The 12,463-nt window shown below is 43.4% G+C and overlaps 1 protein-coding gene across 4 annotated transcripts in view; it reads right to left on the reverse strand.

Moving 5' to 3' along the window:
- myrf.L (myelin regulatory factor L homeolog) overlaps nt 1–12,463 on the reverse strand; it is a 93,815-nt gene that overhangs the window by 3,968 nt on the left and 77,384 nt on the right. For 3 of the 4 annotated variants that reach the window (NM_001094290.1, XM_041589360.1, XM_041589359.1), the window contains 18 exon segments: nt 205–307; nt 407–481; nt 573–660; nt 876–1,106; nt 1,351–1,497; nt 1,838–1,911; nt 2,059–2,139; nt 3,039–3,107; nt 3,542–3,630; nt 3,743–3,818; nt 4,469–4,614; nt 4,823–4,932; nt 5,357–5,468; nt 5,919–6,119; nt 7,771–7,861; nt 8,194–8,304; nt 10,237–10,313; nt 11,290–11,485. In NM_001094290.1, coding sequence (NP_001087759.1) covers nt 205–307; nt 407–481; nt 573–660; nt 876–1,106; nt 1,351–1,497; nt 1,838–1,911; nt 2,059–2,139; nt 3,039–3,107; nt 3,542–3,630; nt 3,743–3,818; nt 4,469–4,614; nt 4,823–4,932; nt 5,357–5,468; nt 5,919–6,119; nt 7,771–7,861; nt 8,194–8,304; nt 10,237–10,313; nt 11,290–11,485 — 2,077 coding nt within the window. 4 annotated transcript variants of the gene reach the window in all.

A 12,463-nucleotide genomic window follows, 5' to 3' on the forward strand; every position in this document is an offset into this window, starting at 1 on the left:
AGTGAATTTGCCCCTAAATCTCACCCTAACAGTCCTACAGACTGGGCTTCCCTTATAATATCCACGCTAGACCCCCAGCCACTGCTACCAAACTTTAGACCAAGCCTAAACTTTGAGCATCTCATATAGGGCCTTCCTACATTGCCAGAAAGCTTGCCCTGGCTGTAGGTCCAATTATTAAAATCTTAGTACATCTCAGTATACCTGGGGGCAGCTTTGGTCCCTGGGAGATGTGACGGCAGCGGGTTCCTGACAGCCCTTTCCTTTTGATGTTTCACAAAAGTTCACCGATACAGGTGAGGAGGAACTGAAATGAGATTTGTGTTAGATCCCTGAAGTATACAGTATACCATTACATTGAATAGGCATCAATGAGAAGAAGTGTTTCCATGGAATTTGAACTCACTTGAGCTCCAGGGAAAGTCTGCCGGACAGAGGACTGTATTTGCTGATTGGGAGTTTATAGGTGTAATTTCCTGACCTGGGAAGGTAGAGAAATACCAGTGATCTGTTACTTGAGCAGTGAGATAACTCAACATTGTCACCTATACAGATTGTTGAGCAACACTCACCCACAGGTATCCATTGATGAGCATGAACGATTAGTAATGAGTGCGTCGGTCTCTAGCAGCCGTAAGGTAGTAAGAGAGTAGCGAGAATCTGCTTAGGGAGATACACGGACACTGAGAATAGCCTATAGGAGCTTCTCCAGTCAGTGAAGATAGGATTGTTTTGCTACCAAGCTAACGTGTTTCCATGTTGGTGGCAAAACAGTCCTATTGTGTTTATGTAATGTTTAAATGTTTATTTTTTCTTAGTAGACACAACAAATACAAATAAATAGGCCGATGCAAAATAAATGATGATTCCATTACCATTACTATTCCCTTGAGTCCTGTCCATTGGTGTAATGGGTGTACTTTCCTCCTCCAAGCTCCTTCTTTTGCGGACGTCCCGCACTGGAAGACTGTTGGGGCTGTGTTTATTTTTGCCCTGGGTGTAAGGTGGCAAAGGACTGACTGGTCTGGGAAGGGTCTGCAGGGAGTTGCGGTTCTTGTCCAGGTTGCGAGACTTTGCTTTCCTGATAATTGTGGATGGAGCAGGGTCTATGGGGTCAACGGAAATATTAATAATTTTTGACTCTGAGAAACATATAAGGAGGATCTAGGGGTTTGCAGGGGCAATTCTGGGGTTGCTACTGCCTAACGCAACAGCCCTGATGTGGTCACCACCTACCCCCTGCACTTACCACCAGTGCTGTAACTCCATGGCGCTGCCCCCCCTTGAAGGAAACCCTGTAATATACTAATATAGCAATATTTTTTAGCAGATGCTTTGCCAGATTCTCACCTGTCTGTGAAATGGTCTCGGCTGATGCTGCAGAGGTTTTCCGGGTGATGGTGGGAGATTCTGAGCTTAGAATGCGAGGGCAGCAGACGACTTCACAAGGAGGATCCATGCAAAGGTTAATGGTAAGAGGAGGATCTTGTTGCCAGTCTGTGGATTCAATTTATAACAGAGCTCGTGAGGACACATCAGCTCAAAGATTGAAGTATCTGCTCTAACTCCAACTAGGGTTGGCAACTTTTCTGGCAAAAAATACTGGTCTATCCATATTTTTATCTAACTTTCCTATTAATAACATTGGCATCAAACACCTGGTTTCTGGTGGTCAAGTGGCCAGAGATGCACTAATGTGAATTTTATTAACATGTATGACAAATGGCCTTCAACTGGGGTGCACTTTGGAAGGGAGGGCTCTGAAGGCATTGGATACATGGGTTTCCTTGTCCTTTAAATACATTGTCAATAAATCCCAACAAAGGTCAAACCTAACCTGGACTTTTTGTTATCTTCGGAGGAGGGGTGGTGTTGCCTTTCAGTTGTGTGGTGTCAAAGTTCTGGCTAGACCTAAAAGGATAAAAAAAAATGTTGACATAAGCCAAAAGCATAGACATAAGGCATTGCTATAGAAATAATTCATGTAGAATGGGTCTCAGTGAGACATGCAAGGTGGCTTCAGGCAGTAAAACAAATGCGAGAAAGATGGAGACATACCCTGTGCACAGAGCATAAGGAAGAGTAAGGTGGATCTGTCGGAAGAAAGTCAGAGTACAGCTACCAGGCGGAGTGAGAGAGCTGCCAGCAGCAAAGAGAAAAGACCACGAGGCATAAGAACTGAGAAGCAAGATAAAATAGTGGCAGATATTCTCATTGATCAAAATAAGGAAGTGATGCCCAGATAAACTGGAGAGACCATTGGAGAAGATGGTGAATTGGAGAGGGGAGAATACAAGATAAATGTGGAAGAAAGTGGAGAGGATGGGAGGGAGAAATGGAAGAGCTGGATTCAACTTGACCAGTGGTGTCCAACTTCTTACATGTAGTTGGCCGATTATTTCTCATACAGCGTGTTCAGGAACCAGATTACAGTATATTAAAATTATGAAGTCTATAAAACCCTGGACCAGACCGGGGCCATAACAATTTATTAGAGGGACGCATCTGGCCCACAGTCCTCCAGTTGTAAAGCCCCAAACTAGACGATTAAAGGAATTAGGTGGGGATGACAAGGAAGGGAATCTAGGGAGAGAACTGTGCAAGTTGTGGAAGAAGCAGAGAGCAGAAGGCAAGATGGAAGTAGGAAAGAAGAGAGAAATGGGAGAGGAAACAAAAATGTCAAAAACATGTCACATTGAATAAGAGTAATTTGGGTGGCACCCCTCTTTTGTCGAGATTAAATTAAAATGCCAGTTTGTGGTCTCTGACAATGCTGTTACTAAATGCATTTTCATCTGGAATGAGAAGTGGAAAGCAGTAGGCCAAAGCTAACCTGTTCTCCCCACCCCTAGATTCAACTTTTGCTCTGCTGTTTTGTTCCTACTCCTAATCTCTCCTCAACTTCCCTTTTTTCCTTCTTTTTGTTTCTTCCTGAACTGCCCTCCAGTTTCTCCAGTCCTATGGAACCAGGAGGATTCTCTCTGTGTTGTTTCTCTTTGTATGTACTATATATCTCCATAGGAAACCCAGTCACTTACCCATCGATGCCCAGCATGTCATCTTCACTGCGCAAGTTCAATACGTACAGTGTTGTCATGGAGATGACACTGCAGAGAAGAAACCATTGGATATGTTAATGGAAATAGAGAAAATAGTAAATGTACGTAGTGTAATAGTAATTATAAAGAGTAAGGAACAAGATGCAGTAGGTGAAAAGTGTGAATAATTAGGGCCATGATATTGAAAGAATTCTACAAAATATGGACTTGGGGGATGAATGTCGAGGTAGTTGAAGGTAGGCTTTAATACATGTACTCAAGCAAGAGGCAAGATTTTCCTCCCAGTGCCAGCTCACCTAATATTCTATTCCAATTCTATGGGTGCCAAAAAGAAATGTGCTTTGTAAATGGCTTGAATAAAACTCACAGGCCACATGGTAAATAATGATTAAAATACACAGCACATATGTGGGTTCACTGCATGCCGGTATAATGTTGGCAAGCCGAGTTAGAAATCTTGTTACCCTCATAAATTTTCTTACCTGAAAGCCATAATAATAACCAGGGCGATGATGGTTGCCTGAAGGAATCGCTGACTGACACAGCTTTGGTGTGCAGGACCAGGGACAGTCTGGATTGGACAGAGGAATATATTACATGGTGATTTTTTCCAGATCACTGAGACATTTCTAGTTGACAGACAAAAGCAGGTAACCCTTGTTTACTACTTGCAGGATACTAACCTTGCCCATGACTTTGGGGGGACGTTGCTTATAGGGCACACTTCCTGCACGGCTGAACTGACTACTCCCGGTGTGACTAGAAGTAAACAGAGCAACGTTAATGGAGCCTAAATGTAGCGCCACCAGGGAACGGCTGTAACAACACGGGAAGGAAATTATATTGTGAGTTAAAGGGCATGTAAAGGCAAAAAAATAAAATCCCATTTTTACTTTCTTTAATGTATATATATCTCCAATATAATTTAATTAAAAAATGTGCACCGTTTTTATAAGAAACCTGACTGTATGCAGTGTAATTCTCCCTTCATTTACTGCTGTGGATAGGAATTGCCAGACAGTCCCTAACTGCTCTGCAGGGAAACAATCATTTGTTCACTTATGAACAGCAGGGGGAGCCCCCGCCTTACTTCCCAGCCATGCAGAACTCAAGCAGCTTTGTTTGTTTCCCTGTTTTGATCATTTATGACGATCCCTAAGCAGCCCAGACCACACTGAGCATGTGCAGAGTCTTGGTCTTGCAAAGATGTTTAACAAAGTTACAAGTTACTTTGAAAGCATAAATCATTTGTTTGATTAGGCTTGTGGTGCAGTTAGTTCATGTTTATGTCTAGTATACAAAAAAACAGCATTTATAGCCTTATTATATTTTAGACTTTACTTTCCCTTTAATATGTTCTTTTGTGTGACCTTTCTATGGATCTGGACAGAAAGAATCATTCATGATACCTGTTGGTACTTTTCATGCTGTCCAGCCTCCGGAGTTTGGCCAGCTTATGGCTCCACCTTTCTAGCTCATCAATGCGGGTTTCCAGGTTGTCTGTCAGCTTGCAGAGTTCCTTAACAGCTCCGACATTCTCCATGAAGATCCGTTCCTTGGAGAGATCATGAAGATGAGGTGTTTCAGGTCACTTATAAAAATGCTTTCTTTTCCAAAATAATGTTACCTCTAATAATGTCTCCATTTCACATAAAAAAGGTAGGTAATAACAGCAACCCCAAACAAATGCAAGCAAAACTGTCTCTTACACGTTACCATCTTCTTCAGCTCACCTCAAAGACAACAGGTTTACTCTGACTTACCTTGTTTACTACCAGGAAGTTTTCAATGGTCTCCCCATTTGCACACACCAAATCTCCACTTTCTTTAACAGCTTCAGGGAGTATCTCCTGCACTTCTTGCGCAATCACCCCTGCAGAAAAGAGGGTTCCACCATAAGTACAAAATAAAGAATCTGTTGATGTCACACTAATAAGGTGAGATATGTTCCGAATAAAGGTGAAAGTGGGAGAGGAAAACAGTAAAGCAGTGGTCCCCAACCAGTGGCTCGCAAGCAACATGTTGCTGCCAGTGGCCTCAAAACAGGGGCTTATTTTTGAACTTCAGGCTTGGAGGCAAGTTTTGGTTGCATAAAAATTAGGTGTATTGTCAAGCAGAGCCTCCTATAGGCTGCCAGTCCACATATTGTCTACCAAATAGCCAATCACAGCCCTTATTTGGAATCCCCCAGGTTTTCTTCATGCTTGTGTTCTTCATCAACTATTTTACATTTGAATTTGGCTCACGGGTAAAAAAAAGGTAGGGGACCCCTGCATTAGAGAGTCTGGAAGAATGACCTGTTTCTGCTGCATTTTCATCCAGTCCCACAGTGCTGGCAAACTCAGGCTTGTAGTGATAATGAACTAGGCGCATCTGAGAGATCCGTTTTAACTGTTCCGTTGTATCCACCTGGGAATGCAAAGAAACCAGACAATGAATACATATAAAAGATTAGGATATAGTTATATCTCCCACTCTACTGTAATGCTAATCCTGATTCCCTTGTATCCTCTTTAGTGATGTGCGGGTTGGATGAAACCCAACCTGAACCCGCCATCGCTCCCGCCCGACTTCTGACTTTCATTTATAGACTCGTGCCGTCCCGCCCCACCGATGACATCACAAAAAGGGGGGGTGAGCAGGCACGCGTCTATAAAAAAGGAAGTCAGAAGCTGTTAAGGTGTAAGGTGGCGGACGGGGAGAGCAGGAAGAAGAGCTTAACCCGGACCCGCCCACCACCTGCAAATGGGGGTGCAAGGTCGACCCAAACCCATCCAACTCACGGGTCCGTGGGTATCGGTCCGGCCCGCACATCACTAATCCTCTTGTTTATTTAACTCATCCACATTGATTTCTTACCTCCTCAACGGATTCCTTGGCTCGAATATCAGACGGGTGCATCAGAGAGCCCATAATCTTGACGTTGCCGTGTACCACAAGTGCTTCATCTGGTCGCTCTGTGTTGATGCCAATCCTTCCATGATGGAAGACAGTGTCCGGCAGCTGCCCACGTTGCCACAGCACCTCACTGTCGCTCTCAAACTGCCCTGGGTTAGAAGCCTAGAAGCCAAAAAATCATCTAGTCAAGTCAAAACGTGAACTGGGTACTCTACGAAGGAGTGATGAAATATAGAACAGTTATAATGTACAGAAAGGAATATAACAAAACCATATCTGGGGATTTGTATGCAAATATAGAGATAGAAAATATTCAGAAATGAACCAATATAGCAACCAATTAGACCAAGGAGTTAAAGGTGGCCATACACAGGCTGATAAAAGCTGCAGACAGACCGTGTCGGCAGCTTATTGGCCCGTGTATGGGGCCCCCCCGACGGGCTTCACCGATCGAGATCTGGCTGATCGGATGGGACGAAAAATCCCGTCGGATCACGGCCACATCTATTCGTTGATGCAGTCCCGCCCATTACTATTCGTTAGGATCCGATCGTTGGGCCCTAGGGCCCACGATCGGATCAGCCCGATATTGCCCACCTCAAAGTGGGCATATCGGGGAGAGATCCGCTTATTTGGCAACATCGCCAAACGAGCGGATCTCTCCGTGTATGGCCACCATTAGATGTGGAGAAGTTCTAGAACTTTTGATTTGTGACTAGGATCAGTTTGAATGGGGTTCATCTGTTTAAATTTTAATAGCCTCTTGCCAGCAAAGTTGATTTCGCTGTGATGAAATGTCCTTTAATGAGAGGGTAAGTTCTAATATCCAGACCATGAATAAAGCTCTTTTCGTAGCGACAATGCTCCGGAGGGTTAAATTAGAGATCATATTAGTTCGTTTTACAATGTCTTTCCAAAGAGAAGGATGGTGAATGTTTAGGAGGGAATAGGTTGGAGTAAGAACAAGGGCTATTTTCAGTTTGGGAATAAGACATAGGCTCATGTTTACTTAAAGGCAATATTTGGAGTATTTTCACCAAAAATCAAATGCCTAAATAAAATATATGAGGATTTAGCTATAGGATTTTCTTGTGCATTGTGTGATAGTGACATTATAGTTACCAGGGGAATGGTTAATTGGTTTCATAAATGTTCTACAATTTGGTTTATTATTGATTGGGATACCAACGTTCTCTGGCAGTCAGGGTATTGGTTTCACTTTTTACAAAGAAAACAAAGGGCACCGCTCTAAAACTCACGTTCCCGTAGCTGCTCCCCCACAAAATTCTGGGTGCTCTGTCCACAGTGTCCCCACAGTGTGTTTAAGAGCTCACACTTAAGGGCAGAGACACGGGGAGATTTAGTCGTCCGGCGACTAAATCGCCTCGTCTTCGGGCAACTAATCTCCCTAAACTTCCTTCCCGCCAGCAATTTAGATTCTAGCCGGCGTTTTCTGATGTCGCCCAAAGTTGCCTCAGGAGGAAACTTCAGGCAACTTCGGGAAATGAAGCGTTCTGAGTGCCACCCCACCGGCGATTTCGATTCTGGCCGACGGGAAGGCTTTTCAGTGAGATTAGTCGCCCGAAGAAGAGGCGATTTGTTGATGGGCCCATAAATCTCCCTGAATCTTTGTGTATGTCTCTGCCCTAACAGCACCAAATAACTCCTCGAGAGACAGTAAGAAGTAGCTTTAGATGCATGGCATTAGCCCTAGAAACTTTTCATGCCATTACAAATCTTGACTAGTTTAAGTGAAGTGATAAGCCATATATTGAATTAACATCATCATTTTTTTTTGTTTGCTTTTGGTTACCCTGACTATGATGCGCTCAGAGGCTTGTGCCGCCACCAAGTACGTCTGATTCTGGGCTTGAACCTGGAGAGCCACAACTAGGAGGAAATATCTGCAGAGAAAAGCAAAGGACACGTTAGGGACTTGCAGAGAGTCACACGGGAAGGCAAAACAGAGACTGGCATGGAATTACAAATCAATTGTAATAGATACATTTTTTTGTGTTCTGTGTAAAGCTCTCACCTCTGGTCTCTATAGGATTATGTTGGTGTGACTGATGTTCTACAGTAGGGTTGGTATGTATGTGACAGTAAGTTGAGTGGATGGGATAGTTGTGTAGGATGCGGTTGAATGTGCCCGGGCAGTTACTTATATCCATACAGAATAGAGTGCATGCACACATATTATTAATATTTAGCTTGTTGCCCAGTGCCTGACACTTACCTCTGGTCTGGGTTGGGCTTTCCTTTCTTCCTCATGTTATTTGAAGTGGTTTCACTAAAATGCAGCCTGCCGACTGTCACTTTAGTGACTTGATCCGGGGGAAGGGATAGCCTGAAAGAGACAGACAGACAGACAGCATTGTTAGAATATTGTAATATGGATAAGGGCCACTTTACCTCTTGTACAGGTTATTGCATGGTCAATGTAGAAACCCATTTATTGTACTGCTCTGCAGAATATGTAGGCATTTTATAAATATATGCTAAACGTAATACTTCATATAAATATATAACATTTCCCCTCACAATGAAAGATCCACCTTCAGTTATAATGTTACTGTATGTACTTATAGCACAGGAGTCTTCATTTACTCTTCTGCTACCGCTATACAGCGAGAATGGCTGCTCCAATCAAGTAACAAGGCAGCGCCCACTCACCAATACAACTATGCACTGAAACAACATTTTGTGCATATGTCTATGAAGATTCTCATTTATCCAGGTCATGATATATACAGTATCTAGTATAATTAAAGGGCATGTAAAGGCAAAAAAATAAAATACCATTTTTACTTTCTTTAATGAAAAAGAAACCTATCTCCATTATAATTTAATAAAAAAATCTTTACCGTTTTTATAAGAAACCGGATTGAATACAATGAAATTCTTCCTTCATTTACTGCTATGGATAGGAATTGTCAGACGGTCCCTAACTGCTCTGCAGGGAAACAACCATACTTATGAACAGCAGGGGGAGCCCCCGCCTTACTTCCCAGCCATGCAGAACTCAAGCAGCTTTGTTTGTTTCCCTTTTTTGATCATTTATGACGATCCCTAAGCAACCCAGACCACACTGAGCATGTGCACAGTCTTGGTCTTGCAAAGATGTTTAACAAAGTTACAAGACGGTGACCCCCGGAAGCCAACTTTGAAAGCATAAATCATTTGTTTGATTAGGTTTGTGGTGCAGTAAGTTCATGTTTATGTTCAGTATACAAAATACAGCATATCTAGCCTTATTCTATTTTAGACTTTACTTTCCCTTTAAGTCAAAGGCAACTGGACGTTTAAAGTTTTCCTTGACACTTATCCGAGTGACTTCAGTTCAACTGAAGTAGTAGGGAATTCCCCAACATAGAAGGGCGAACTCCTCAGGACTAGGGCAGCCTATCTACATCTCACGGAAAAGGGACACTCCTTTATGGACAACAATGTGCACATTTTGGATAGAGAGGTTTGAAAGAGGCCACTTATGCCAAAGTAGAGAAACCATTCCTAAACAGAAAAGGGGGGCCTGCGTCACCGCCGGCGGGATGGCACTCAGAGCACTTCGTTTTCCGAAGTAGCCAGAAATTGCCTCATGAGGAAACTTCGGGCGAGTTCAAATGAACCACTCCAAGTGCTGGGAAGGGGAGATTAAGCACCCCAAGAAGAGCCGTTTTGTCGCCAGGCGACTAAATTTCCCCAAATCTTCTCGGTTGTCTCAGCCTTAAATGTCCAGTTGCCTTTGACTTAATTCTACTACATACTATATAACATTTTGTGCACTTAATAGGCCTTGCCACCATGCCTCACTGACTTTTTAGGATAGGCAAATGTATGCTAACCCCTGCTTATAGGTTATACTACCCCTTTAAACTTCATTATGGATATATACAGATCTGTCTGTCTGTCTAAGGTTCGAAGGTCCAATCTGTAGCCATTTAGTTGCTGGTGGTGGATTGCACCAATAACAACTGGGCTGGGCAACACTTGCATCCATCCATCTTGCTCTGCTACCTCTATTTTTTCTACAGTATTTTACTCTCCTCTACAACCGCAGCTCTATAAGGCCTGACTATGTTTTGGGTCCTGGGCAGTTGTTCCTTTTTTTCACCCATTGTCTTAAATTAGGAGAAAGGGGATTCTGCAACATTCAGTTCACTAGCAGAGGGTAACCTTTGGTGGATGTCAGCCGTCTAATGATTGGAGAGACACAGCTTGAAGACCCCAACTGTAGAAGAGATTCTTTAAAACAAAAAGCCACAACCTCGCAATGACTTACGTTACAGGGTGAAATGGACGCTTGCTGCGGTCGGACTGGGACTGCTCGATGCTGATTGCTTGATTTATGGCCTCCAGCTGCAGAGAACACGGGCAAGATAAATATCACAGAAACATAGGCTCCCAAACTAACTAACTAAGACCAATTAAAATTCCCCCCAGACAATCCATATTTTAGATTTAATATCTGAGCAAGGCACAGAGTGCAAAAAAAGGTGCCGTCTATCAGATGCACCAACAAAGGTACACTTTTCACTGCACAAGGCGTATAAGCAATTTTGCACCAGCACTTTTGCCTACCCCATTTTGTAAATGAGCCCTTTTGTCTTATAATAACAACTCCCCTTTAGGATTTGTGTTTCTATTTCATGGTACATGGAATCCTAATGCTATGAGCCACAAAACTTTCTCTCTTAATTTATTTCTTGGGATACCAAAATTAGAGAACAGTGAGCTCCTTGCAATGCAGCAAGGCTGGGGGCTTTTCTGAAAGCAGATCATTTACATAAATCAAGGATGCCCACCCTGCAGCACTTCAGCAGTCTTTGGCAGTGGGAGGCACACATTTGGTTGCCTTTTAAGAATATATAGTTGCAATACCCCTAATGCAGTGATCCCCAACCAGTGGCTCTTGAGCAACATGTTGCTCCCCAACTCCTTGGCCGTTGCTCCCGGTGGCCTAAAGGCAGATGCTTATTTTTGAATTCCAGGCTTGGAGGCAAGTCTTAAATGGTTAAATATAAAAACCAGGTGCACTGCCAAACATAGGCTCCTGTAAATTACCAGTTCACATAGGAGCTACCAATAGCCAATCACAGACCATAATTAGCACCCCCAGGAACATTTTGCATGCTTGTGTTGCTCTCCATCTTTTTTTACATTTGATTGTGGCTCATGGGTAAAAAAGGTTGGGTACCCCTGCCCTAATGTATACACTGCAAATATCTATTTTTGTCGTACAATTAACTATTCACTAGCAAGAGGGCCCTGTAATGCTGACACAGATCAAATACACCTCTCGTGCTCTCCCTTCTTTGTCCTACTAAGCACTCACCTTCACACCATTCAGTTTAAGGAAGAAGCATTCAATTGGCAGGATGCCTTCGGGGGTCTTTACGTATTTTGGCTCTCCGATCATTCCGATGTACACTGTGACCTGAAAATGGTTTTTCTTCTGGCACACAAAGGAATCGTCTCCAGTTGAGAAGTTAAACCCCTTGTCTGCATCCACCTTGTAGGTGAGCATGGGTCTGTTGGGAGGATGAGAGCTTAATGTTAGCCCCAATGATCTCTGATACGTAGGTGCTTACAACTGATTTATCATTTGCACAAATGAAAATGACATTAAAAAGTCTCCATTTTCACACCAATAACTTCTCTTCTTGATTTACTATATAGGAAGAACATGGAATTTTGCCAGACTGGCAAGTCTTTTTAACATTATGTAAATTCTTAAGGTTAATAGAGAAAAAAAGGCACATAGATAGTATGTATACTGTAAATTATATAAGGGCTCATTTATGTTCAGTCGTAGTGCAAATCAGGGCCATTCATTAAAGGAGAACTAAACCCTTAATGAAAAAATCCCTACCCCCCTATCCTACATAGACCCTCCTCCCTGCTCCCCCCCACAGGGCCGGATTTACATAGTGGGCACCCCTAGGCCCGCTGTCATTCGTCACCCCCTCACCTCCCTTTTATTTGCTCAAATTTTCATCATGGTTGACCAGTGCAATGGGGATTGGAGCACAGAGATTTTTAAAAAACGATTGTATCTCCTGCGCATCCCCAGTATTTTTGAACCAATGTGGGTGTGGTTGGGCAGCATGCCGCCCCCTAAAATTCTGCCGCCCTAGGCCCGGGCCTTGGTGGACTCTTCACAAATCCGGACCTGCCCTCCAGCCTAGCTGCTACCCCTGGTAAATGCCCCTAACTCTTTACTTACCTTTCGGTGCAGATTCCGGGCATCGGAGTTCACGGTGCCATCTTCCGGCAATTTGAAATCTTCGGGTCTTCTTTCTTCACTTCGGCAATTTCCGTGACTTTCGGCACATGCGCAGTTGTCACAAGACAGAAGATTGCTCCAACTGTGCATGTGCCGATACACCGATCTCATTCCAAAGATTACTGAAGAAGATGGCGGCCGTGAACTCTGATGCCCCGAATCTGCACCGTGTTGTAAGTAAAGAGTAAGGGGCATTTACCAGGGGCCAGGCCAGTAAAATACC

The sequence above is a fragment of the Xenopus laevis genome, chromosome 4L, assembly GCF_017654675.1.
Source record: "Xenopus laevis strain J_2021 chromosome 4L, Xenopus_laevis_v10.1, whole genome shotgun sequence".
Taxonomy (NCBI): domain Eukaryota; kingdom Metazoa; phylum Chordata; class Amphibia; order Anura; family Pipidae; genus Xenopus; species Xenopus laevis.